General features: G+C 42.7%; 1 protein-coding gene across 8 annotated transcripts in view; it reads right to left on the bottom strand.

The window, feature by feature from the left end:
- The window catches only part of PDE4DIP (phosphodiesterase 4D interacting protein), a 203,720-nt gene that overhangs the window by 148,434 nt on the left and 30,498 nt on the right, over positions 1–24,788 (bottom strand). For all 8 annotated transcript variants that reach the window (XM_037038745.1, XM_037038765.1, XM_037038746.1 and 5 more), the window contains exons 2-3: positions 9,244–9,299; positions 4,436–4,587 (exon numbers count right to left, since the gene is read on the bottom strand). In XM_037038745.1, the coding sequence (XP_036894640.1) occupies positions 4,436–4,587; positions 9,244–9,299 (208 nt within the window). The remainder of the gene's footprint in view (positions 1–4,435; positions 4,588–9,243; positions 9,300–24,788) is intronic.

The following is a 24,788-nucleotide window of genomic DNA, read 5'->3' as shown; positions in this document are numbered from 1 at the left end:
AATTCTGGACGCCTGTGAAAATCCCGGCTCTCGCACTTCCTAGCAATCACCAGTCTTTTTCGAGCTTCGGTGTCTCTCTCTGTACAAACCAGGACAAAGGATGTATTAACCTCAGTGAACTGTTATAAGAGCCAAATAAGATAATACAAGTCAAGTGCGTTCATAGAGCCCGGCACACTGCAAGCCCTCAATAAACAGTAATTGGTATCATTATTTTGTTGCTATTTTAAAAATCTATTTTTGGAATGGAAATTATTACTGGAATGAAAATTCCTCAAGGTCCACAGAAGGAAGACAGAGCTTTCTTCATGCAGTGAAGAAAAGAGGTTCATATATATATATATATATGAATACACATTTTTTATATTTTTCTAATATTTAGGTTTTAAAGACATACATTTACTTGGCAAATACTGCAATCTTGTGAGATCTCTTTCACTGTTGCCTTAGCTGTTATTCAAATTAAATTCTACATGCATGACTTGAATTTCCAATGCCCCGATCGGACTGTATACTCTTTAAGAATGGTATCTGGTATGCATCTCCTACAACACCCAGAATCATTCATTTCATTTACAGTTAAGAAAAAAACAATTGCGTTGATACCTATCTGGCAATGTTGCTTAGGAATGAAAACGCTTCTGAAGTTCTGTGGAATGATGGTGCGGAATCCTCCGAAAAGTCATGTTTTCAAAGAAGAAAATTCTGTCTGTACTATTGCTGAAAGTCCAGGATTTCCTCTATCCCCGTCTCATCTAATAACTCTGTGAATGCCTCAGACACCAGTGGAAACAAAATTAGTACGCCTGGGGCACTGTGGTTTGGGGAGCATAAATGATGTTTGTTTGTTTTTTAACAAACACGCACTTCACTGGTAGCATTCATTTTCCAAGGCTGTAACTAGAGAGAAACACTCAAGTAGCGCTGAAACTGCTGGATCTAAAGCTATCGGGGACACAATCCAGATTCACCTGAACCAGAACAGGAAACTGACTATGAGAATTCAGATCTCAGAAAGGCAGAAAAGTCCCTTTTAGGACTTGTTTTCCCCCCTACAGATTTCAAGAGTCAAGTGGAAACATTTCCCAGGGTGGGTGGGGCCCCGCCAGGCTGACTCACTGTGGCTGGATTCAGGCTACCGGGGAAAGCTGGCTTCAGACTGTAATTAGGTGAACACTGCAGCTGGTCGTGCTGGCATTTTCATGTTAAAGACAACAGGATTTTTAAAAACGGGTAAACAGGAGAGGGCAGTGCAGGCGTCCTACCCCTCCACATGGCTTTTCTATAGCACCTGCCGGGTGACTCTACGTGTAAAACCGCACGTCTTGTTCTGTCACTTTAAACCTGTGTAGCTTCAGCTACGTGATTTGAGCCTTGGTCTCTTCACTGGTCTAATGGATACAATAATATCTATGTCATAGTTAGGAAAAGGAACTGAAAAATAGCTGAAATAAAATACATCAAGTACCTAGAAAAGTGTCTAGTGTATAATACATTCTCAATAAATATCATTTATTATTATTAGCTACTATTAATGATCTCCTTAGTTAAGTCCTGTCAAATATTTCCAAAGGTCTCTGCTTCTTTCTCTTACTTGGCTGTATAATTTTACCATTCCAGTTTGGGTGGACAGCGGTCTTTCTTTAAACTCATTGTCAAAAACAAATGTACTTTTCTTCGCTTCTCAGTTTCCTGTCCTAACCATTCAATGAATACACCAAAATCCTCCTTAGAGCCATTCAACTTACTGTGAATACATTTAGTGAATCCTGAGTAGAGGCTGGGGAAATGCGAATTCAGTAAGTTCAGTTTAGTTGGTGTACATTTACTGAGCCCGTAGCATGTACCGGCATTAGGCTAGATCCTAGAGACTAGAAAAGGGTGAGCAAGAGGTGTTTTCTACCCTTGAAGATCTTAGAGTCAGGGTATAAATTTAAGACTGGAGAGCCAGGGAAGGCATCCTAAACAATAGCAAAAACAAACAAGCTGACCAGAAAATGGCACGAGGAGGCTTTAACCAGGTAATAGTGGAAAAGGTATATTAGGCAGAACAAAGAATGGGGAATATCACAGAGCTCTGAATTGCAAGCAGTGCAGAATAAAGGGAGTGTGAGGGAGAGTATGAGGAGATAAAAGTAGATCACCGGTTCACGGGGCCAAGACAGACTTGCACTCTGCTCTCATCTCAGTAGGAGGAGCTAATGGTTCTCTGTTCTGTCACCACCAAACTTTCATTAGCTGAGCTTCCTGGCCTAGAGAGTACTCACTATTTTAGGTCACAAAAACGATGAGCATTTTCAGGTCCACATTATGAGATTAGGTGAGTTCTGTCGGTACTCTTTGTGTCTTTATTTCTCATTTATAAACTGGGGTGATAATCACGCTTTCGTCACAGTGTTGTCGGGAGGATTAAGTGAGGCAATACTGCACATACTCCAAACAGTACCCGACACACAGGAAGTGATCCAGTCCTGTTAGCTAGTATTAGGTGCGCGCTGCTCTGGTCTCACTTATCCCGGACATGCCGGGGGTGGGGTGGGAAGGAGTGGGTACTGTAATCAGTGAGAAAGCCTGCAAGAAGGAGTTTTTCTCAACACCATTTACATGTAGAAATCTTTCTGACCCAGTAACCTGCTCAGCATTTATGATAATGCTACTGAACCCTGAAATAGTCACAATTTCTGAGCCCTGGTAAAAAGTGTATCATAGTCTTGTTGTTATTTATTTACTGGGGGACACATAAGGGAGGGGGATTTAGAATACAGGGTTTGGGAGAAGTAAGGCCTGCTTGAGTGTGGTTGGTAGGGTAACACTATGGGTAACATAATTTATAGTTTGATTTCAACGTTTCACCTAAAATGTCATATGGTGTGATTGAGTGTGATATTTTTGTTAGAGAATTACATGGTTGTGCTTTTGTATAGAAATAGAGGTATTATTTGTGCCAGACCCTGTATTTCCTATCGGCCTTTCTCTCTGTCCCAGCATAGTTTCCGTCAGTGGTTCCCAGCATTGAGAAGGAAAAACTAACCAGAGATATTAGACCTAGATGTTAATAGAGAGGGACTTAAAACCCCACACCTGAGAGACAGGTGACCTCTACGGTCACCAACTCAGCCCTTTATCTTCCCTCTTCCCACAGCATCTGGCTATCCATTCTGTCAGTGGAGGTGGCATTCCTCACTTCCATGTTTCCGGTCAGCTCTCAACCAAAAGGATCTGGCAGGCAGACTGGCTTTCAGAGAGCACCCCACCCAGCTGTGAGGAGTGCAGCAGCTCTGCCCACCCCTTCTGTGTTGGAGGAGAATCTAAAGGCGAAGAAAGAGCAGGGCGCTGGGTGTTACCAGCCCCACCCCCACCCCCAGCACCGCAGCTGTTCAGAGGTTGCTTCTTCAAAAACCTCTTAATATTCCTGCAAACTCTCTGTGTCTTAAAAAAAACCCCACCAGTATCCATGACAACTCTGCGTGAAAACAAAACAAAGACAAGACTAGGCTGTTTAATTCTCAGACACACATGATATGGAGCATCTTCTTTGTCCCCAGGAATATCTGGCAGGATGCACTTTAGGTCCTAGTGAAACATTTCTATTTACAAACTGAGGGGAGATGGGGTGAGCCCATGTCAACACTGCTTTATTGACCCTGCTTTGAAAACAGAACTTTATTATTTATGTCAAAAGCTGTCAATTGAAGAATAAAAGAAACCCACATATCTCAAAATATATATACACAGTACTCCTGTGTGGCCTGATGCCTGGGTAACCCCCAGGGGGCACCAAAGAGCTACTTCTATTTTTAGCACACAGGGGTGTAAGAAAGCCTGGGTGCTCTTTGCAGGCTATCTATCTACGTGTCAGTAGCTGAGTTCTATACGGCACAGTCTTCCTGGGAGCAATCCAGAGTACAGGGATCTGGGGACCTGTATTACATTGTCAGTAATTTGCCTCCGCCAAATCTAAGGATAAACATATCAAGATGCAAAGCACTTCGAGAGCTGAATCAGGAATTTCGAGCCTTGACAGCAGATTCTCACTGCAAAGCAAATGGCTGTGGCTGAGCCACCTCACACCACAAACAGCATCCAGATACGTGGAGTCGTCCATGCCAGCTACAGAGAACACGCTGCCAGCCCACTGGCCTAGGTTCCCAGATGCCATTTAAACTTCCTGAATTGATCAGAGAAGCAAACCAGGACTAAAAACGGCTAGGAAGCAGAATCACTGGTACAGGCAGTTGCCCACAAACCGCAGTGCATAGCATGTAGCTAATAGTGCAGATGCTCATTGGGACACACGCTCATAAAAGAGACACCATTATGGTAAGAATGCCCGCAAGCCAGAGCAAGCCTCGGATCATATTTTATTAAGACATCACTGCTGCCCCCATGGTATTTCCTCTCATTAGGATAGCAATTACCCACTCAGGGGACTTACCTTCTCAAAGTCTCGAAGAGCCTGAGTCTGCACCTGAGGGCCTTTTTCAAATGCTGTCAGGTAATGTGTCTGCCCAGAGGGGACCTTCTCTCCACTTCTCCAGGTCTGTGACTGCACTGGAGGGCCTCGGTCCTTAGTGTCACTAAGAAAAGCTGCCAGTGAGAGGGAACAGATATTACATAATGGTGGCATTAGGATCGTTCTAACCCGCATCATGCAGCAGAATTTGATTTTTGCAAAATACAAACCAATTCTTGGCCACACAGAAACAGTCCACACACAGTAGCCCGGGACAGATCATGTTAATAATGGTTTCCACCCGTGAAACCCACCAGTTACGCCCAGGCCTCTTTGTAACTTGATGTTCCTGCTTCTCTATCAAGAAGTGTTTGTTTCTCCACCTCTTGAATCTGGACTGGCCTCATAACTTGCTTTGCACAATACAATATGACGAAAATGCCACTGTGTGAGTTCCAGAGACAAAGCCTTGAGAAGCCTTGCATTTCTGTTCTTACCTTCTTAGAAACCCAAAGCCCCCCTGCTGAGAAGTAGTCCAGTCCACCCTCCTGGTGGAGAGAAGGTCAAGTTCAGCAGGAATGAACATGCTCAGCCAACAGCCCCTCACCAACTACCAGACACTTGAGTAAAAAAACCATCGTGGACCCCTGGCCCCAGGCAAGCTGTCAGAAGATTGCAGTTAAGTTTGAGTGAAACTTAACAGTCTCACTCGAGTGAGACGAGCAGACAAAAAGCCCAGTCTGCCAACACAAAGGACTGGGAGAAATTACAAATCATTGTTTTAAGCCCCAGGTGGACAAATGTTTTCTTGTATTTTAGGCTCATGGGCCACACCATCTCTGTCACAACTACAAGTTCTGCTTTTATCGCTCACTCGAAGTGGGCACAGGTAATATGTGAATGAATGAGCACGACTACGTCACTGTAAAACGTTGTCTACAAAAATTGGCAATTGGCCCCATGGGCTATCGTTTGCTCACCTCTGTTTTAAGCCACTAAGTTTGTCACATGACAAAAGATAACTGAAATATTTTCTCTTTTTCTTAAGTCAAGCTATTAGCAAAAGGTTTTCTACAAATCTCTCTATAGAGAATCTTTCAGGTTATCATTTAGAAATAACAACCAACTTATTTAACTGGCCTTACAGGTTACAAAATAGTTTCCACGAATTATTTCATTTGTAAAGGTACTGCTTCTTAGGCAAGTATGTATATACCCAGGCATGCAGACATTATTAATAATTATTTCTACTATTTTCTGTATCTTTGTTAACTTTAATAAAGGCATTTCTTCTGACTCAGAAAATTTTTTTAAAAAGTGTGTGGTCCAGGTCCCAAGAAGCCCTCATGAGAAAGGGGCCTATATTTATAGCACAGATGTCTCAGGGTGTCACAGCAGGCGAGGACAATAAAAAACACTTTCCATTTGTACAGCATCCTTCAGTTTACCAGACACTTTCAAGTATACCATCTTTTTTGATTCATACTAATCTTTTGTGGATTAATGTTGAGTTTGGTCAAAAATTTTCCTGATTCTATTGAAACACCATATGATTTTTCTCCTTTTTTTTCTGTTAATGTGAAGAAGTTATCTTGACTGATTTTTTTTTTAATGCTGAGCTAACTTGGCATTATTCAGATAAAGCCCACTTGATCTGATATATTATTCTTTGTGTAATATTGCTGGAACAGATTTACCAATAATTTATCGGATTTTTTTGCTATTGTGTTCATAAGAAATATTGGTCTGTTGTTTTCTTATAATAGCTTTGGTTTTGATACATAGCTTTTGATTTTAGCATCATCAAATAAGATGGATTTTGTTTAGTTCTTCATTTTCTGTAAGACTTTTGTGTCAGATTGGTGTTATTTATTCCTTATATATCTGATACCATGAAACCATTTGGGCCTGGAGTTTCTCCGTGGGAAGGTTTTAAATTATGAATTCATATTTCACATTTGAATGCCTACTCAAAGAAATACGAACTCAATCTAATAACACCTATTCAAAGAAATTGAATTCATACACATGGAGTCTTCATATGTTCCATTTCTTCTTGTGTCATTTAAGGTAAATTGTATTTTTAAAGAAATTTGTTCATTCCATCTAAGTTTTAAATTTATTACCATAAAGTTGTTGATAATACTCCCTTAATATCCTTTTTAATGTCTGAGATCTGTAGTGGTATCCCATTTTTCATCCCTAATACTGGCTGTTATACCCTTTTTTTATCTTTATAAGCCCTACTAGGTTTTATCAATTTTATTAATCTTTTCAAAGAAGCACCTTCTGGCTTTTAAAATTTTCTCATTGTTTCTATGAAAGAATAAAATAAATGAATAAATCAGTAAAATTAAAAATAAATAAAAGTACTGCAACCAGTGAAATAGACTGATGTAATCCATTTCACTAACAAGTAATTAAAGGTTCAGAAAGATGGTTTGACCAGGATTACATTTCTGAAAAGCGGCAGAACTAGCTTCTCTCCCCCGCCAGCCTTCCCAACATTCTGCTACTACTGTGTTATTTTAGCATCAAAGGGGATTGTAACACATCGAAGAGTCAGGGCAAAACAGGCAAAGGGGCAGAGCTGCCATCACCCCGTTAATCAGAGGAGGCATTGCTCAGGGAGAGGCCAGTGAAGGCGAAGCTGCCACTAACCTGGTGCCTGCCTTTGAATAGTAACAATGTGAGAGAAGAAGAAATCGGGGCTCACTGTAAGTGCGGTACAGAGAGGGCCTCAGAATGAGGTGAGTGTGGGACTGTGGGCAGAAGACAGAAAAATACATCTTTTCTTGGCTGACAGAAGTAAACAACGAACCTTTATTATTGAATTTTTGTTTTTAGGTCAGGAAGAACGACAGCATCAGAATATGAGCTTCGTGGGGAGCATCTGTGGAGGGCAAGTGAGAGCGGAACGGGCTCGGTGAGTTCCACGGAGGAAAAGTGAAGGAGACCCAGGCACCCGGGCGAAGGAGATCCCGAGGAGCTGGCTGCGAGATGTCCTCACGTGCTCGTTTTCTGTCCTGTCTTTTCCTTTTCTTTTTGCTTTCCTTCTCTCCTCCCTCCCTCCCTTCCTTGTATATTCTTGTCTTCTCTGTCAAGAATTAACTGACCATATATGCATGGGCACCAAAAGCAAAGGCATCAAAAGCAAAAATAAACAAGTGGGACCACATCAAACCAAAACGCTCTGCTCAGCAAGGAAACTGTCAACAGCCCAAAAAGGCAGACAATGGGATGGGAGAAGGTGTCCCTCTCTCCTTCCCTCCCTCCCTCCCTCCCTCTCTCTTTCTCTTCCTTTCTGCAAACTTGCCAAAAAGAGCACAAGAAAAAAATACTTCAACTGACCTCTCAGGATTTTCTGAAATGCTCAGAAAAGAGCATTTTCTGCCTTAAAAAAAGATACAAGAAGAAGGAAGAGGAGGATTCACTGTCCACTGACCTTGCCTGGCAGAGAATAGATTTAAATTAGCACAGAAATTTAAAGCAGGTTTTATTGGTGCACAGCACAAATTACAGATAAAGGTGGTATATATTCCATCTTTTATTGTCTTTGATTCAGCTTGTACAAAATAACTGTTATTCTGTTGACTGTATACCATTCTGTGATTGCAAATTAATAATATATGTTGCACCTCTTTTGTTGATATTCTGAGTATTTCTAAGTAAATGCAACTGTTTCAATGAAAAGAAATGAGAAAATTATTTCTCCCATATTTAGGTGACATTAAATAGGCTATTAAGTAGAAGAAAATTTGATAAACCAGAACAACAATATACTACAGTTCAGTCAGTGGGATATGATGGAAAAAGACAAGCTTTTGAGGCTTGGGTATGAATCCTGACTATATGCTAATTGCGGGAATTTAGTCAACTCTCTCAATGTTGCTGCACTTCATTGCCTCTGTAAAAATGGGCACAATGATACTCACCTCTCAGAGCTCTCATGTGGAGTAAGTAAAATCACAAGTGAAACCACCCAGTAAAATCTTGCTTGTATTAGGAATTTTTTCCATTCCATTTTTGCCCCAGTCCTTTAATTTTTACCTCAAAATGGAGGATCTTAGTGCTAAAATGAGGATGGTGGGTCCTTGGAATTTGTAGACATAACATGCACAACTAAAAGTGTTCATTTGAGGCCACTCTGAAGTCCTTAACACCTTCAGATTATAAACTTTTTCCACCTTGTGCATGCGAGCCATCTGTGCTTCAAGGCTGGTATGAAAAATGCAAGTCACTTAGCAAAGTACAACCCTTACATGACTAAGTGTTGTGAAAAGCTGTCCCCACAAAAGCGCTATCTTCACATTGGTTTTGTAACTAGGTGGATCCCTGGCTGATGTTAGGGCAGTAATGGTGTGATATTATTGTGACCACATTAATAATTACATTTCCTGGATGCTTACTGCTTCACGAGCTCTGGACCAAGAGCTCCTCCCACTTAATCTCAATTCTTACACTGACACTGTTATTATACCCAGTTTAATGATCTATTACAGTCGAGATTTCGTGTTAGTGGCAGAATCTATTTTGATCATTTCGCAAGTGACTTTAACCTTGCAATTACAGAACCATTAAGAATATGAAGCATCCATACAAGTATTCCAGTTATGAATCACTGCACTGTGCTGGGAAGATGAGGAATTACACGCTGCGGTGGTACATTTGGAAATTCACAAAAAGTCTGAGGACGTCGCCATGATGAATTTAGAGAGTCCATGATTCAAGGCATCTATGAGCAGCAGGAAACCGAGAATTTAATAAGACAAGGCGCACAGCTTCCTTACCTGCTGCAGGACTTCTTCTGGGCACCACCTCCCCATCATCCTCTGCAAAATAGTCTCTGTGGAGAGAAACAGCGTTAATGAGAAAACCTCTCTACAAGATCCCCAGTCCCTAGGGTAGCAAGACCTCTATTTCTGTTTTCATTTATTTCTCTGCAAGTATTCACTGAACTCCTACTATGTGTCAGGGATAGGGTTCAGTGCTGGAGGTAAAGACCAACCCCACAGGAGGTGCTCCTCTCCTCAGTGAGTACACCGAGGGGTGGCCATCCAACAAGCAATTCCATAAGTACTGAACTGCCATATGGCAAATGCTACGAAGGGAAATGAAGAGTAAGTTGAACTGTAGAGAGACTCAGAGAAACTTAGAAAAGGAACATTAAAACAGATGAAAAGCCCTGGCTGGTGTAGCTCAGTGGATTGAGCATGGGCCTATGAACCAAAGGATCGCAGTTCGATTCCCAGTCAGGGCACATGCCTGGGTTGCAGGCCAGTTCCCAGCAGGGGACACAGGAGAGGCAACCATACATTGATATTTCCCTCCCTTTCTCTTTCCCTTCCTCTCTAAAGATAAATAAATAAAATCTTTAAAAAAACTGAGATAAAGAGAATGTCGACCAGATGAAAAGTGGGAACAGAAGCATGTGTTTCATCCTGGGAACAGCAAACAACCTGGGTCAGGAAGGAAATGGGCTTGTTAGAGAGCAGAGGGAACCTGGCTGCGACCAGACTTTGGTGCGGCGGGATGGGGTAAGGATAGTGAATTTTATGTGAAGGGCAATGGAGGATTTTCAATGAGGGAATGAGTGGTGGAGGAGCAGGTTTAGATTTTAGAGAGATCTTCTGGCTGCTGAACGACACCATGTGGAGGGAACAGGAGTGGGTGGAGAAGGTGAGAAACTGTGATGGTCTCCACCAAGCGAGAAGACAGCGGAGATGGAGAGAAGCGAAAAACTTTGATACGTTTAGAAAGTAGAACTGACATAGCAGACTTGGAAAACAGACCAAGCCCATTAACGGAAATATTAAAAACACCAAAACCAAGTAGCAAGACGCGTGTATCCACTCAACANAAGCATGTGTTTCATCCTGGGAACAGCAAACAACCTGGGTCAGGAAGGAAATGGGCTTGTTAGAGAGCAGAGGGAACCTGGCTGCGACCAGACTTTGGTGCGGCGGGATGGGGTAAGGATAGTGAATTTTATGTGAAGGGCAATGGAGGATTTTCAATGAGGGAATGAGTGGTGGAGGAGCAGGTTTAGATTTTAGAGAGATCTTCTGGCTGCTGAATGACACCATGTGGAGGGAACAGGAGTGGGTGGAGAAGGTGAGAAACTGTGATGGTCTCCACCAAGTGAGAAGACAGCAGAGATGGAGAGAAGCGAAAAACTTTGATACGTTTAGAAAGCAGAACTGACATAGCAGACTTGGAAAACAGACCAAGCCCATTAACGGAAATATTAAAAACACCAAAACCGAGTAGCAAGAGGTGTGTATCCACTCAACACATTGAAGACTGCCATCCTTAGCACAAAAGGGGGAAAAATCTCAAAATGTATTAACAAATATTTGTCGAGCGCCTATGTATTTAGACACAGTTTTAAGCAACTCGAATGTAGCAGTGAACCAAAATGCCTGCATTCACGGAATGTAGAGTCAGGAGAGACTAATAAGAAAAATGTATCGCTAGCAACTGGGAATTAAAGAAGGGAATGAGGATGGGGGGTAATGGGGGAGCAGGGGGTTCCGTTGTGAAGCACCAGAGGTAGCCACGGGGCACTGAAGGAAAAAGAGTCTTCTAAGCAGAGAAAATCAAGTGCAAAGGCTCCCAGGAGGGAACGTGCCAGAGCATTTGAAACAGCAAGGAGGCCAGGGTGGCTGCGCAGACTGAGTGTGGCGTGACTAGTAGGAGGTGAGGTCAGGGGAGTCGTGGGGAGGCTGAGGGGGATCACATTACATAGACTTTTGGGACATTTGAGTGACATTTAGCCACTGGAGTCTTATGAGTCAAAAAGAGAGATAAACTCAATGATGCACTGTTTTAAAAGGGCTGGCTGCTGTTTTGACAACAGACTGGCTGGGTGGGGAAGGCAGAAACAGAGATGTTGCGATAATCCTACAATGACATGCTTTCAGCATTCAGCGTATTCCTTAAATTTGGGATGCTCCCAGCTGGTTGTTCCAAAAATAATCCTGAAGACAGAGATTCAGAGGGCTTCTGTTTATAAAAGCCAGAAGACATTCACAGGATGGCAAGGAGAGCCTGGATTTGTTCAGAGATTTCTGATGTTCTTTCTTCTCTGCCTCAGGTCTGGATCTTGGCACAAATCTTCACTTTGTGAAGTTCCAGATGGACATGAAAGGACCAGAAAGGACACATGGGTCTACACACACCACCTGCCAATTCTTGATTATTCAAAAGCAGATCGCCAGTTTGTAGTTCCTTCCAGGCCCCCGGCCTCTTTCCCTTCCCACCTCTCATTAAAAACTTTCCTTGAGAGTGTAACAGTTACGAGATGAATGCACTACTTGGATGTTGAAACTATCAGCCGGAACAATATCTTGAAAAATTTGTGGGAATAAAAACTTAGCTGCTTCTGGTCACGTGTTGGATGAATCCCTTCATGCCCCGCCTGCAGACTTAGGTAGCCATCAGAGCAGGGTTATTCCCCAGGCTACATTCAGCCCACCCAACATGTTTTATTTAGTTAACACAAAGTTGACCCATTTCTAACTTCCCTTGGAAAATGAATGTGTCTAGCAACACTGGGGGCCTGCCTCCTGTATGGGGATAACCTGCATGTTCTCCAGTTGGCCTCAGTCCCGTCGCTCTCACGTCCTGTCTTTGTAGTCCCAACTCATGGACTCATTTGTGACACCTGCCAGGCCCCTTATAGGTCTCGAAGGCTATTATCCTAGTAAGAGGTCAGGTACACACAGAGTTTCACTTTTGCCCTGACTGGTGTGGTTCAGTGGGTTCGGTGTTGTCACACAAACCGAGGGGTTGTCTGTCTGATTTCTGGTCAGGCACACCCCTGGATTGCGGGCCAGGTCCCCGGTTGGGGGTGAACGAGAGGCCAGATTGATGTTTCTTTCCCATGTCGATGTTTCTCTCCCTTTCTTTCTCCCTCCCTTCCTTGCCCTTTAAAAATAAACAAATGAAATCTTTAAAAAACATTTTTAAAAAGGCAGTTCACTTCTGCTTGAAGACAGTCTTGAATAACTTATTGGGTTCAGCACACAATTCTTTAATTTGTGATTATAAGCTATTAAAGGGCTTATAAGTCACTTTTACCTCTTATGGGCTTCAGTGTCCTCAAATATTTGTAAAAAAAAAAAAAGGTGCATGTATTTCTACAGTTCCTTGCAGTAATTATGTAATTCTATTCTACTAGATGCTTCAGCATAAAAATCCATTTTAATACTTTCCAAGGATCCAGGGAACTTTCCAGATATGATCTCCCTCAGTGGTCCTTGCTTTGAAGATTCCACACTCTAGACCAGGGGCAGATCACAGCAGGGCCATGCATATGGGCCCCATGAGACGCCTCCCCTTCTCTGCCTGACCCACATCCACTCTGAGCTCGCTGCCTGCCCAGATGAATCAGTATCTGAAAGAGTGGAGAGGTCACTTTCGATGGGCACCGAGTTAATGGGCTTACTGTATGTAGTCTCAGGAGGTTTTTAAAAAATCACTCTAACTCTATTAACAGCTCAAGTTCCCTCTTATTGCCAGAGAGTAGGGCTCGTTCGGCTGCTCCAAAAGGTTGGTAAGGAATCTGATGCTCCCGCAGGGAAGGGGCTCGTAGTGAAGAAACACAGGGCACATGTCTAGGGGTTGCAGTTTGTGGCATCTGATCAACCCGAGTGCAAAGGGAACTGCAGTGGAGTCGAGACAGACGCCAAGCTTGCCCCCCCAACACACGCCCACGTGCAAAAATCACACCCACAAAGCAGAAATATGTGTTAGTAAATTCTCTCGTATTACCCAAGCCTGGAAAAAAACTTGTATATCTTTTGTCCTAGTTTCTGAGATTTGAGGGTTTCTAGATTTCTTTTTTTTTTGTTTAACACGAGTCCACAAACGACCCATGCTCAGCTAGTGTGCGGTTCACCAGAGCATGCACGGCTCTCCTGCACTGATGTGCATCTGTGATCTTCCCCCCAAGATGCTTTTCTACCCCAAAAGTTGCTTTTCCTGTATAAATGAACCATACTTTCCCGCAATGAGCTTCTCATTCTTTTCTCTCTACCTCATCAATTTGTTAATACTAACACCAATTAAATAAAAGTACACTCATTAACCATCACCAAGACACTCTTCTGCTCAATTTGAACAACAAAAAGTCTTCCAAGGACATCCCGCCCATCAGCTGTCCACCCACTTAATTTCTGCATGGAATACTACCCACATTTTCATGGCTTGTTGATGAGTAGCTGTGAAAACATTAGGCTCAAGCAACACATCAACATTCTAGATATCCTATTACTAGCTTTTCCTAGTTTTCCAGGAGTGGGTTGAGAATATTCAGAAAACAATTGCTCCCCTCAGAGCCATCTGCTACACTCTGATACTCTGACGCTGTCAAATTGTGCTCTGATAATTTCGTCCAACAATTTTCCAAGTGTGGTAGAAATGTCACTTGTCAGGAATATCCAAGGCAATCAATTTTGCTTTGCTCAAAAATGGCCACTGAGATAGCTCCTTTCTGAAAGTTGAGCAGCTTGCTGGTCCCACTAGTCCGGTGTCTCCTAACATTGTGGGGGAGGGGTAGAAACTTCAGTCTTTCTACCTCAGCAAAGGGCGACACCGCAACAGGGCCTGCAAGGAGATAGCACCTCTGAGGCAGCCTCAGACAGTCCTTCGCAAACTGCCTATTTGGTGTGATTGCCTTGTTTTGCCTGTGCAACTTGTAGACTGAGAAGAGCAATGGATCACGACCAAGGACTGACTATATTATTCACGAGCAATGGCAAGATGGTAATTGTGCAACTTCACCATCACAAAGCGAATCGATCGACAAGTCTTCGAACAGTATGAGATAGTCGTATCTCTGTACCGGACTCCCTCAAACTACTTCTAAGGAGCTGTTGTCTGTCTAGGCCTCATTACTTTTTCCTTCTTAGTCTTACCTATTAAGACCATTAATGTAGAGCTATTTCTTGCCATATGAGTGTCCACACTTCCAAAGGGCTGGTTATCTGTTCGGGGCCCTCTCCCGGACACTCGCACACGCCGAGGTTATTGGGTCACCACATAGTCTGGTCCCAGTTGCTCACTCACCATCCCCCCCCACCTCACTTCTCTCTGCCTGGGGCCAAAGGCCATCTCCCAGATGCATCTTTCCAGCTTCTTTTCATATGGTTTTCTTATTATAATGAAAAATTCAGAAGGCGGGAAAACAATCTGCTACAACGGCACTTAGAGCAAACACCTGGGCCCCCTGAGTGCTACGTTTACGGTTTCCCGTTCCGTTTCATAACCGTTGAGTGTGCAGCTGCTTGTCTGGCAAGGGTAGTAACACGAAAGTAAACAAGGAACACGTGTGGCCATCACGGTGCTCAGAGGCTGCTGGGGGAGGAAGACGGGGTTCAAAGGAATAATGGTTAGAGTGATAGATTTACAACAGACTGCAGAACATAAATGAGACGACAGGGTATTTTGTCCTGATTGGTGGGGGAGAGTCTGGTCTCAGAAATCTATAGACAACAGAGAACACTGAATCTAGGCCTTGAAGGGTGGGTATGGACACATAGGAAAATGTGACAAATGTCCCAAAATAGGGGAATGAAGGGCATGCTCTGGGCTTTCGTTTTGCTCCTCCCACCTGCGTAAGCCCCAGCTATGCCTCAGCATCCCTCCTTCCAGCCTCCTTTGTACCTTCCCCTCTCCTCAAGTCTTTTCCCCCCAAACCCGAACCCTCAGGTAGGGGTACTAAGGGGTACTAAGGGGAAACCATTTCTTCAGCTTCACTTTCCTCCTCACGCATGAAAGCTTTGTCTAACTACTTGGAACACCCAAAGATGACTTAAAATAATGTCAGTAAGAAGGAACCAGGGCTAATTCGCTCTATCGTAAGAATGCCTACTGATACAGACTAGCAGAGAACCCGGAGACGTGAAGAAGCAGGGTGTTTAGGATGGTGTAATTCTTATAAAATGAGGAAGCATGTTTTGATTTAATTTATATTGCTTTTCTAATAAACGCCCTTGATAAAAGGTGAAATATGTAAGGGATTAGGCCTAGCATGGCCTTCTCAAACAGTAGCAGACATGTAGGACAGGAAGGCTGCTGAAGTCTGCTGTCTGTTGGGGTCCAGTACTGGGCACTGAGCCAAACCCACCACCTCACTTAATCCCCGTATTCTTAAAGCTCACTCGACATGAGTCGCTAGAGTCTGGTTCAAATGAGAGAAATCTTTCTAATGTTCAAAGAGCTACCTTTCCCGTTTTTAATTTATATCCACACTCAACCGTTGCAGACACAAAAGGGCCTGAAGGAGAAGGAGCGCTGTGGCCCACCTTCTTCAATATGGGGTGCTCTGGCTCTGAGAGTTCATCAATCACGCACGGTGCCAACTTAGACACATTCACAGGTAACACTCTCTGGACTGCCTGCACGTGACCTTACAGTTCAACATGCTTTATTACACTGGAATTTTCCTCACCACTAATCGGGAACCGAATGGCCAGCATCACTATCTAGACACCCACCACCAGTGCTGCTGCCCTAACTCCCTGAGCGCCCACTCTGTTCCAGGCATTATCTCCTTCAAGCCTCACAAAATCCTGTAAAACACGAGCTGTTACCTCAGTTTTCCAGATGAGGAAACGAGTGGCCCAGAAGGATAAAGTAATTTGCCTAAGATCACACAGCAATTTGGCTAGTTGGTCCAGACACTCGAAATCTGCACCTGTTTGACCCCAAACCTCTACTCTGCCCCGTCCACTCTGTTTGCGCCCACGCAGTTACTGGGTAAATGAGCCCCCTTTGTACCTGCTTTCCCTCCAGGGAAGTGACCCCTGAGAAAGCGAGGGGAGAAGACGGGTGGGCGGTGGTGCTGGGGGAAGGAGATGGAATTTGGATTCAAATCCTGACACAAATTTGTTTCTTGGGATACTGACTCACTCCTGACGGGCACGGCTGACACTTGAGTATGTGCGCCGGTATAAACAGATGCCGTGTGATGAGTGACTAAAATCCTAAAAGGGAAGTGGTAAGTATGACTTTTTATATAGGTCCTACCTATCCTGAAAAGCGAGCCATCCATTATTTTATACTTCCCCATCCCTACCCAAATGCCTCCAAATTCATGCCTTCCTCCAACCCCTTCTGGCTAATACTTGTCACTGTCCCTAACAGACAAAGGGAATAAAACAATAGGCAGGAGAGGTGACAGAAATAGACACAATCGAAATGGGAAAGACCTTTAGTGAATAAGCTCGGAGATTTCTCCTCACATCTTTTTAACTCTTGCCAAGAGAGACACTGAGTACGTGTGCCCCACGTTTCAAATATTGCCAGAAAACCCCATTTGGCACCATGCTTGCAAAAACATATTCAAATGCAAATAGGGTAGAAGTCACAGATGCAGAGCATGAGACTATTATATAATAAAGGCAGTAAGATTATAATTTTTTCCTACCTCAAGACCCATCATTATAAAACTGCAAGCTAGCATGCTTAATTGGCAGAGCCCCTCTGACAAGAGGGAGCATCACTCACGCGCCTCCCCCTCTGCACGCTGAGTGTGGGCCGACTTGGCACCGCTACGGTAACACCCGGTTTGCTCCAGTGCAGGCTGCAATTTACACCCTTCACTCAACAGAATCTATTCACTGAGACTGACCTTGGCCTATTGAGCTCTGGGAAGCACTTTTTCTGGACTGCTAAGTCCTCAATAGATCTAGGGAGCTACAAGCAACACTGTGCACCTGCAACAACTTCGCATTTTATGATCTATTTTTGCTCCTGCACGAAGTCTTCATCCTAGAGGATGAAGTTTTTCTTCTTCTAGGAAGAAAGAGAATAAAGAGTCTAATGTTGTTTTCTTGCTGCTATCCATCAAGGCTCAGAAAAATCACCTACTACTATACTTTTGACCTATGAGGTTAACAGACACCCAAATATCTAACAAATTCTCCTCCCTGTCCCCTAAATCAGCCAAGGCACCAATATTCTTTTAAAAGAGACATGAAAACAATATGGTTTGGATTCAGTCTCATCACCCAGGGATGATACATGGTCTCTCCACCCACTTCCAAAACTTAGCTTGTGTTTTTTGCTTTTGGTCCTGGCGATGCATTCTGTACTCCTCAGTTTTTGGTCACAACCACTGATCACAGCCCCGGGGTACGCCGAGGCTGTTGGCTCAGTCTAGCTCGGAGCTCAAGAGCAAACATTAAGAGATAGGGGACCACTGTGGAAAGCAGTATGGAGACACCTCCAAAAATTAAAAATGGATCTGCCTTTTGACCCAGGACCCCGCTTCTGGGAATATATCCAAAGGAACCCAAAACACTAATTTGAAAGGACATATGCACCCCTATGTTTCCTGCGGCATTATTTACAATTTCCAAGATATGGAAGTAGCCCAAGTGTCCATCAGTAGGAGAGTGGATAAAATAACTATGGGATATTTACACAATGGGATACTACTTGGTCGTAACAAAAAAAAGAAGAAGAAAATTTTACCCTTTGCAACAGCATGGATGGACCTGGAGGACACTATGCTAAATGAAATAAGCCAGTCAGAGAAAGACAAATACCACATTGTTTCACTCACATGTGGAGTCTAATGAACAAACAACTAACAAGCAAAATAGAGACAGACTCATAGATGAAGAGCAGGATGATGGCTAAGGGGTGGGGGCAGAGGTTAGGGGGTGGAGGGGCTGAGCAAAAAGGACTCATGGACATTGACAACAGTGGGGTGATTGTGGGTCCAGGTAGGGATGTAAAGGGACTAAATGGTAATGGAAAAAAATACAATAAAAGAAGAGACAGGTGACTTCTTTTTCTCGCTTTCATCTTTTTATTCATATTATCTTTTACTGTTTCTTTTCTTAGTAACATCTATGTCTAATGATTTGAAAAGAATTACATGCTTCTTTTAGAAATTTTGGAAAGGAGAAGAGTATATAGAAAAAAAGAAAAATAATTTTTAAATGTTAACACTTAAAGGCATATTGGTAAAGATTGTTATATATTTACTTTTAGTTGCTCTCCAGTTCATACGCCTGTCTGAATTCTACAAAATAGAAATAACACCAAACAAACTTTTGTATCTGAATTTTTATATTATGGAAATCAATGGTTTTGAGAAATGCATTTTTCAGGGAAGAGGAAGAATCGGGGAGGAGGCAAGTGAGTGAAGGAGGAGAGTGTTAACATTACAGACTTGCCAGAGAGTGGAAAGAATGAGCTTAGAATCTCCCTTCTCAATATGGTTTTATGATGTCCTAAAACAGAGCTCACAGCATGCTAGAGAATAATAAAATTGACTAAGGGTGAGAATTGTTGAAGCAGCAAGAGATTCTAAAGCAACTCTGGGAACAATTCAAATAGCTGACTCAGAGGCCAATGCTCAGTAGGGAGATGAATGAAGAGCCACAGGCCTGGAAGGTACAGAAAAGTGAAGGAAATGGAGAGAGTTGTAAGGTGAAGCGAATATTCTGAAAGAATGAAGAGATGGGGCATTTGACCTTGTGGTCAGGGAACATAAGTTTAGAGTTCAGAGTCATAAGGATGGGGAGTTTGGAATGAAGATGAGCTACAAAGTGTGGCTGTGCTTGTGGAGTGTTCAAGTGAATATGAGTTGAGGAACTCTGAGGTCAGATGCAACAGAAATACATAGTCATGTCTGGTAACCCCTGTAGGATGGCAGTACCTTGAAGCCAGGATTTTTGTATCGTCTCATTACCTACCTACCATTTAAGAAGTCTAGATCATGAAAGGAATATGACACACTTTTCTTCAACATGTAATGATCATTTGAATGTATAATGGCATCAAGCTCTGCTAACCTGCTGTGTCCATTCCATAATGAGACACCTACCAAACAGACGTATTCAGATGAGCCTTGCAGGGAATGTTGTCTGCAAAGCCCTTAACTGAAGCTCCAGTGAGTGCTAGAAGCTACGTAGATACTGAATGTTTAGAAACAAAAACAATCCTTTCTTCCAATAATCTTAGAGTATGAAGAATACACGGTAAAACAACTAGCTGCCTGCCAATATGAAGAAGGCAGAGTGTGCTCTGGCTACAGAAAACACTCAGAACTAGGTTCCACAAATAATCTGAAGAGGAGATAATGCTGGAAATAACCTCTGAAGGACAAAGTTATCCTAGCAAAGGCAAGGCTAGGTGTGTAGGTGGCAACAACTGGTATACCGAGGCCCACTCATAATAATTTTAGCTCAGGGCGAGAAAATAATGACACTCTAGAGCCAGCTCCCTCGGTCTCAGCAACAGCGCTGCTCCCATGGTGCCAATACTCTGGAAAACTCTAAGTAAATCAACGCACAGAAGAGTCCTTCCAAACCCAACTCGGTTCCAAACTTCACATGTTGTCACTTGGTAAACATAAATGTAACCTGAGACAAAACCATATATTGAGTTAGTTTTAAAGCAACATATAAAGGGTGTTGTTCATAATCCTATAACCAGACACAGCAACTATTTTGTTCTCTCTTTGGAAAAGACATCCCAATATATCTGCATAAGTTTAATGTAAATTATATCCACTTTTACTTTCTTATAATAAAACTTTCTCTTTATTTTAGGAAACACACCGAGATAACAGCAACTGTGAGGCACTTTATCCCAGAGAGAAATAAAAGAGGGGAGCATTACTGCAATTCCCCTGTGACGCCCTATATCCTCGCGTGCCGCTTAACGTCAGCAAGTGCGCCTCCACTCCCCTTTCTGCAAGCAGGGACTCAGGCCTTGAAAAAGATATTTAAATGGAATGTAATACCCGCTCTAAGTAGTGTAAGTTACATGATCCTAAACCCTAAGCAAATTGGAATGTATTTTCAAGAACTAGAAGTATGACATAGTTATTCTACTTTGAACATTTGTCATTCCAAAATAAACCTATGAAAGAACATGCTTTATCACCTAGATGTTTATCAAAAATATATAATAGTTAACAATTTGACAGTGTAAGACAAATACCATATGATCTCACCTATGAGTGGAACCTAATCAACAAAACAAACAAGCAAGCAAAGTATAACCAGAGACATTGAATAAAGAACAGACAGTAACCAGAGGGGAGGTGAAAGGGGATAATGGGGGGGGAAAGAGGAGGGTTTTCAGGAACATCTATAAAGGACACATGAACAAAACCAAAGCAGGGTAGGATNATTTGACAGTGTAAGACAAATACCATATGATCTCACCTATGAGTGGAACCTAATCAACAAAACAAACAAGCAAGCAAAGTATAACCAGAGACATTGAATAAAGAACAGACAGTAACCAGAGGGGAGGTGAAAGGGGATAATGGGGGGGAAAGAGGAGGGTTTTCAGGAACATCTATAAAGAACACATGAACAAAACCAAAGCAGGGTAGGATCCAGGGGGAGAGGTGAGTATGGCTGGGGGGGGGGGTGAGTCATCGGGGGAAGGAGACAACTGTACTTGAACAACAATAAAAAAATTCTGAAAGTTAAAAGCCTTAGTATAGGGGAATGATAATAACAAATGATGTTATTTTTCCACGTGACATGTTATTATTTTTCCACACGACACGCTACTCTACAATTAGACTAATAATACTCCACATTATGAAAAGGAAAATAAACATGTTCTTCAATTGTGCGAAATTTTAGAATTTATTCAACTCTCTTAAGTCAATTGATGTTTTCTACATGTCAGCAGTTATTGCTTCTTTTTTTTTCGTTTTTAAAAGAATTTATTTATTTATCTTTAGAGAGGAAGGGAAGGAGAGAAGGAGAGAAATATCAATGTATGGTTGCCTCTCGTGGGTCCCCTGCTGGGAACTGGCCTGCAACCCAGGCATGTGCCCTGACTGGGAATCGATCCGCGATCGTGTGGTTCGCAGGCCCATGCTTAATCCACTGAGCTACACCAGCTGGGGCAGTTGTTGCTTCTTTACACCCCTGCCACCTTGGACTTGATGAGAAGTCCTCTTCCCTAGCTGGCCTTGAATAAATCAAGCGAGAAAGAAGTTTCTGCAGAATGGAACGAATATAAAAGGACTGGAAATAATGAGACAGATTAACAGGGAGTGTGTTAGAAACTACTAAAGTGCTACGAAAACACGTTGTTATTATTATTATTATAAATAGCCTATGACTAATCAAGTGCTTCAGCCATGAGGAAAAAAATAAAATTCAGAGTGTGCTTGTCTTGCTGACCATAGAAGTCAGAAGATGTTCTGAGACCGAGGAAAACAAGTCTTCAGCGCTTTAAAATAGAACTGGACAGGGCCACCCCGGGTCATCAGGGCATCCCTTTTATTCTGGACTTGCTGTTAAGTTTAAATGTTATTTGAATTTTTGCCAGAGACAACTTGTGGAGTGTTCTGAGCCCAGTTTGGAATTTTATTTATAAAATAAGGTCCGTTTCAACAGGAGTAGTGAGTGTCCCATGGCATCCACCAAATGAATGGGTCTCCACACAGACCTGAATAAATTATCCCTGAGTCACCCGAATGGAGAGGGCACGGTGACGGGTGGGAGTCAGCCAACTCACCCTTTCAGAGACAAGCACAACCTCTTCCCAGGCCTCTGACGGTTTACGTCCGACCTTAACACGTAAATAGGAGAAAGGCAGGCTGGGAGGCCTCACCTGATCTAGGACGCGGGAATCCAGTGGAGGCGAAAGCACAGATGGAGACACATTCCTCGGGCCAAAATCTGAGTATGGGCCTACTCAGATCAGATCAAAGTTGATCAGAGTTGTAAATGCACAGCTATTCATTCACCAAATAAAGAAAATACATTTCTATAAGTGATGAATTAAACAGGAAATCCTATGTCCAAAGACCTCTCCACAGTAGAATTTTGAAAAGGGGCATTCCCTAATGTGCAAAGCAGCAGCACCCCGGTGAGCAAAGCTACGAAAGCAACCAGATCTTCAGGCTCCAGTGCTTGCGTAACCGCGGTGGCCTCAGCTGCCACATCTATAAAATGGGGGGAACTCCCATCTCTGGCTCTCACTATGCGTGAGTAAACAGGACTCTGCTAACTCACCCTGAACTCAAAGAGAAATAAACGTCCTTGCTTCCTCTTGCTTAAGAGTTAATACTGAGCAGAAAATGTGCAAATAATCTATGTCAATGAAAATCATTTAAGTGCAATGTAACTGCATCGTGTCTTACTTGAAGGCTACCCTTTAGCTATGGGGGAGAGGAGAAACGAAATCAGGATTCTTGAATTGTGAGACCAAATCTCTATTTTTCTTGGATGTTTATGGCCTTCCCCCAATTTTCACACAGCAGGCAAATACAATACTTGCATTTTTATTAAATCAAATTACAGGTTCATGTAAAACAAAACAGACTAATTAACTTGTTTTCCTTTCCTAAAGTTCAGTCTTAAAGGTAGCCCTTAAATATTTTGAGTTCTTTTTTTTTTTTAGTTGTTTGTTCAGGGAAATTGTATAAGGTTCACATATGATTCATCTGACTTTTACTCAGCTTTCCCATAGTTTAGAAAGGAGAACATTTCCACCTAACTAAAAAGGGAAGAGAATTCGTAATGACTTTTCCAGCATTTAACAGTGCAGCGGGCTGAGCGGTTGCCCTCCAAAGCGGCCCACATTCGCACTATCTGGAACCTGTGAATGTGCTGCTCTACATGGGAACGGAACTGCCAGATGGGATTAAGGATTCTGAGATGGAGAGATGAACCTGGATCCTTCCCTTGGCCCCAGAGTGACCACAAGGCACCAGGGTCCTTGTAAGAGAAAAACAGGAGAGCAGGAATGAGAGATGAAATGAACCGAGGCCGGAGTGATGCCATTTCTGGAGAGGGGCCAAGAGCCAAGGAATGTGGAAAGCCTCCAGAAGCTGGAAAAGGCAAGGAATGCACACAGTCCTGCTGATACCTTAATTTTAGCCTAGAGGACCCACCTTCAGACTTCTGACCTCCAGAACTGCAAAGTAATAAACTTGTGTTGTTTTAAGTCACTAAGTTTGTGGTAATTGGTGACAGAGACTCTGAAATACCCACACAGTTTAAGGAGTTGCTGGTCCAGATAGATGAACACTAACAATTAAGAGCAGAAGAAGCTATTTGTCTGACCGGTACTAGACTTACAGGATGAGCAAAGCTGTCCTCATCACCTGGTCCTCATCATTTCCAGTAGCTTAGTCCTTTGACAACCCCTGCCCTCTGCACGGATAGCAGTGTCATTAGTGACCAAACCAGCCCTTTGTAAGGCTTCCGTATTCCTGTGAAATTTGCTATTCCAGAACTAACCATGCTTTCCCCAAAGTATTTGACCAAAGCATCTGGCAACAGTCAGGCATGACTCCTGAGGGAAAAAAAACCCCACTCCCACTGATCTGTAGCAAGGAAGATGTGCAGAGCTGGGGTAGGGGATGTTGAACTTAGAGAGAACTCAAATACTCAGCACCCTGTCCTTTTTTGGAAGTCTAATCAAGTTAAAGAGTGTGTAGGCTCACGTGAGGAACCACTCAGAGAGGTGTGGGGGTGTCTTTCCAGAGCTGCCAAGAATCCAACTTGGGAATAGACTCACAGTCTTAAACTTACTCGTAAACTTAGGAGTAGTTAGGTTAAGTAGCCAGATTCACAACGAGCTCAGAAACCAAACCACCTACAAGACTCAATTGAAGCAAAGCAATTAAGAGCATATGGAATTATGTATTTTGCCACGTATGATGAACACCTTTTTGCCCAAGTTTTTGAGGGAAAAATGAGGGTATAATGATTACACACAATGGATATGATAATCCCATGTATAACGTGTACAAAAACGTGAGTGCACATTATACACAGCAAAATACGGTAGATGACTCAAGGCTGTATTTCTTCCTCACCTGTGTGCATTGCCTGGGGATACTACTTAATATCTCTAAAGTTCAATTTTCTTGTCCTAAAAATGAATATAATAACATTTACCTTATACCTTATAGGGTTCTGAGGATCAGGTAATATAAAGTACTGTATGAAAGGGGATTAACTCAGAAGCTAATGAATGCAAGCTTAATAAATGGTAGCTTTCTGGTTAATTTTTATTCTTTGAATTCCCCAAGCTGTGCTGCCTCCCTGTGCTCCCAGAGCAGCCAGTGCCCACATCTGCCTTTGCCTCTGTCAGAACTAGACAACGAGCAAGCGAAACCCTCAAAGGCAGAAACCAGCTCACTCACTGTTTTGCACTTAGCGTTTAGCAGTGTATGAGCTGTGCTGGGCTCTCACATTTTAAATAATGAACTGATCTTAGCTGTGAGTTAGGAAGTATTTGAGACATCAGTTACCATACACAATCATTAGATTTTTCCATATGTGACCCATTAGGTGGTGGAATAAATTTAGTGAGTCACATCAGCATT

Source organism: Sturnira hondurensis, unplaced genomic scaffold (genome assembly GCF_014824575.4).
Source record: "Sturnira hondurensis isolate 20B ecotype Veracruz unplaced genomic scaffold, ASM1482457v3 Scaffold0024822, whole genome shotgun sequence".
NCBI classification, from domain to species: Eukaryota; Metazoa; Chordata; class Mammalia; order Chiroptera; family Phyllostomidae; genus Sturnira; species Sturnira hondurensis.
The sequence above is the reverse complement of the archived record's forward strand: the minus strand, read 5'-3'. Positions and strand labels throughout refer to the sequence as shown.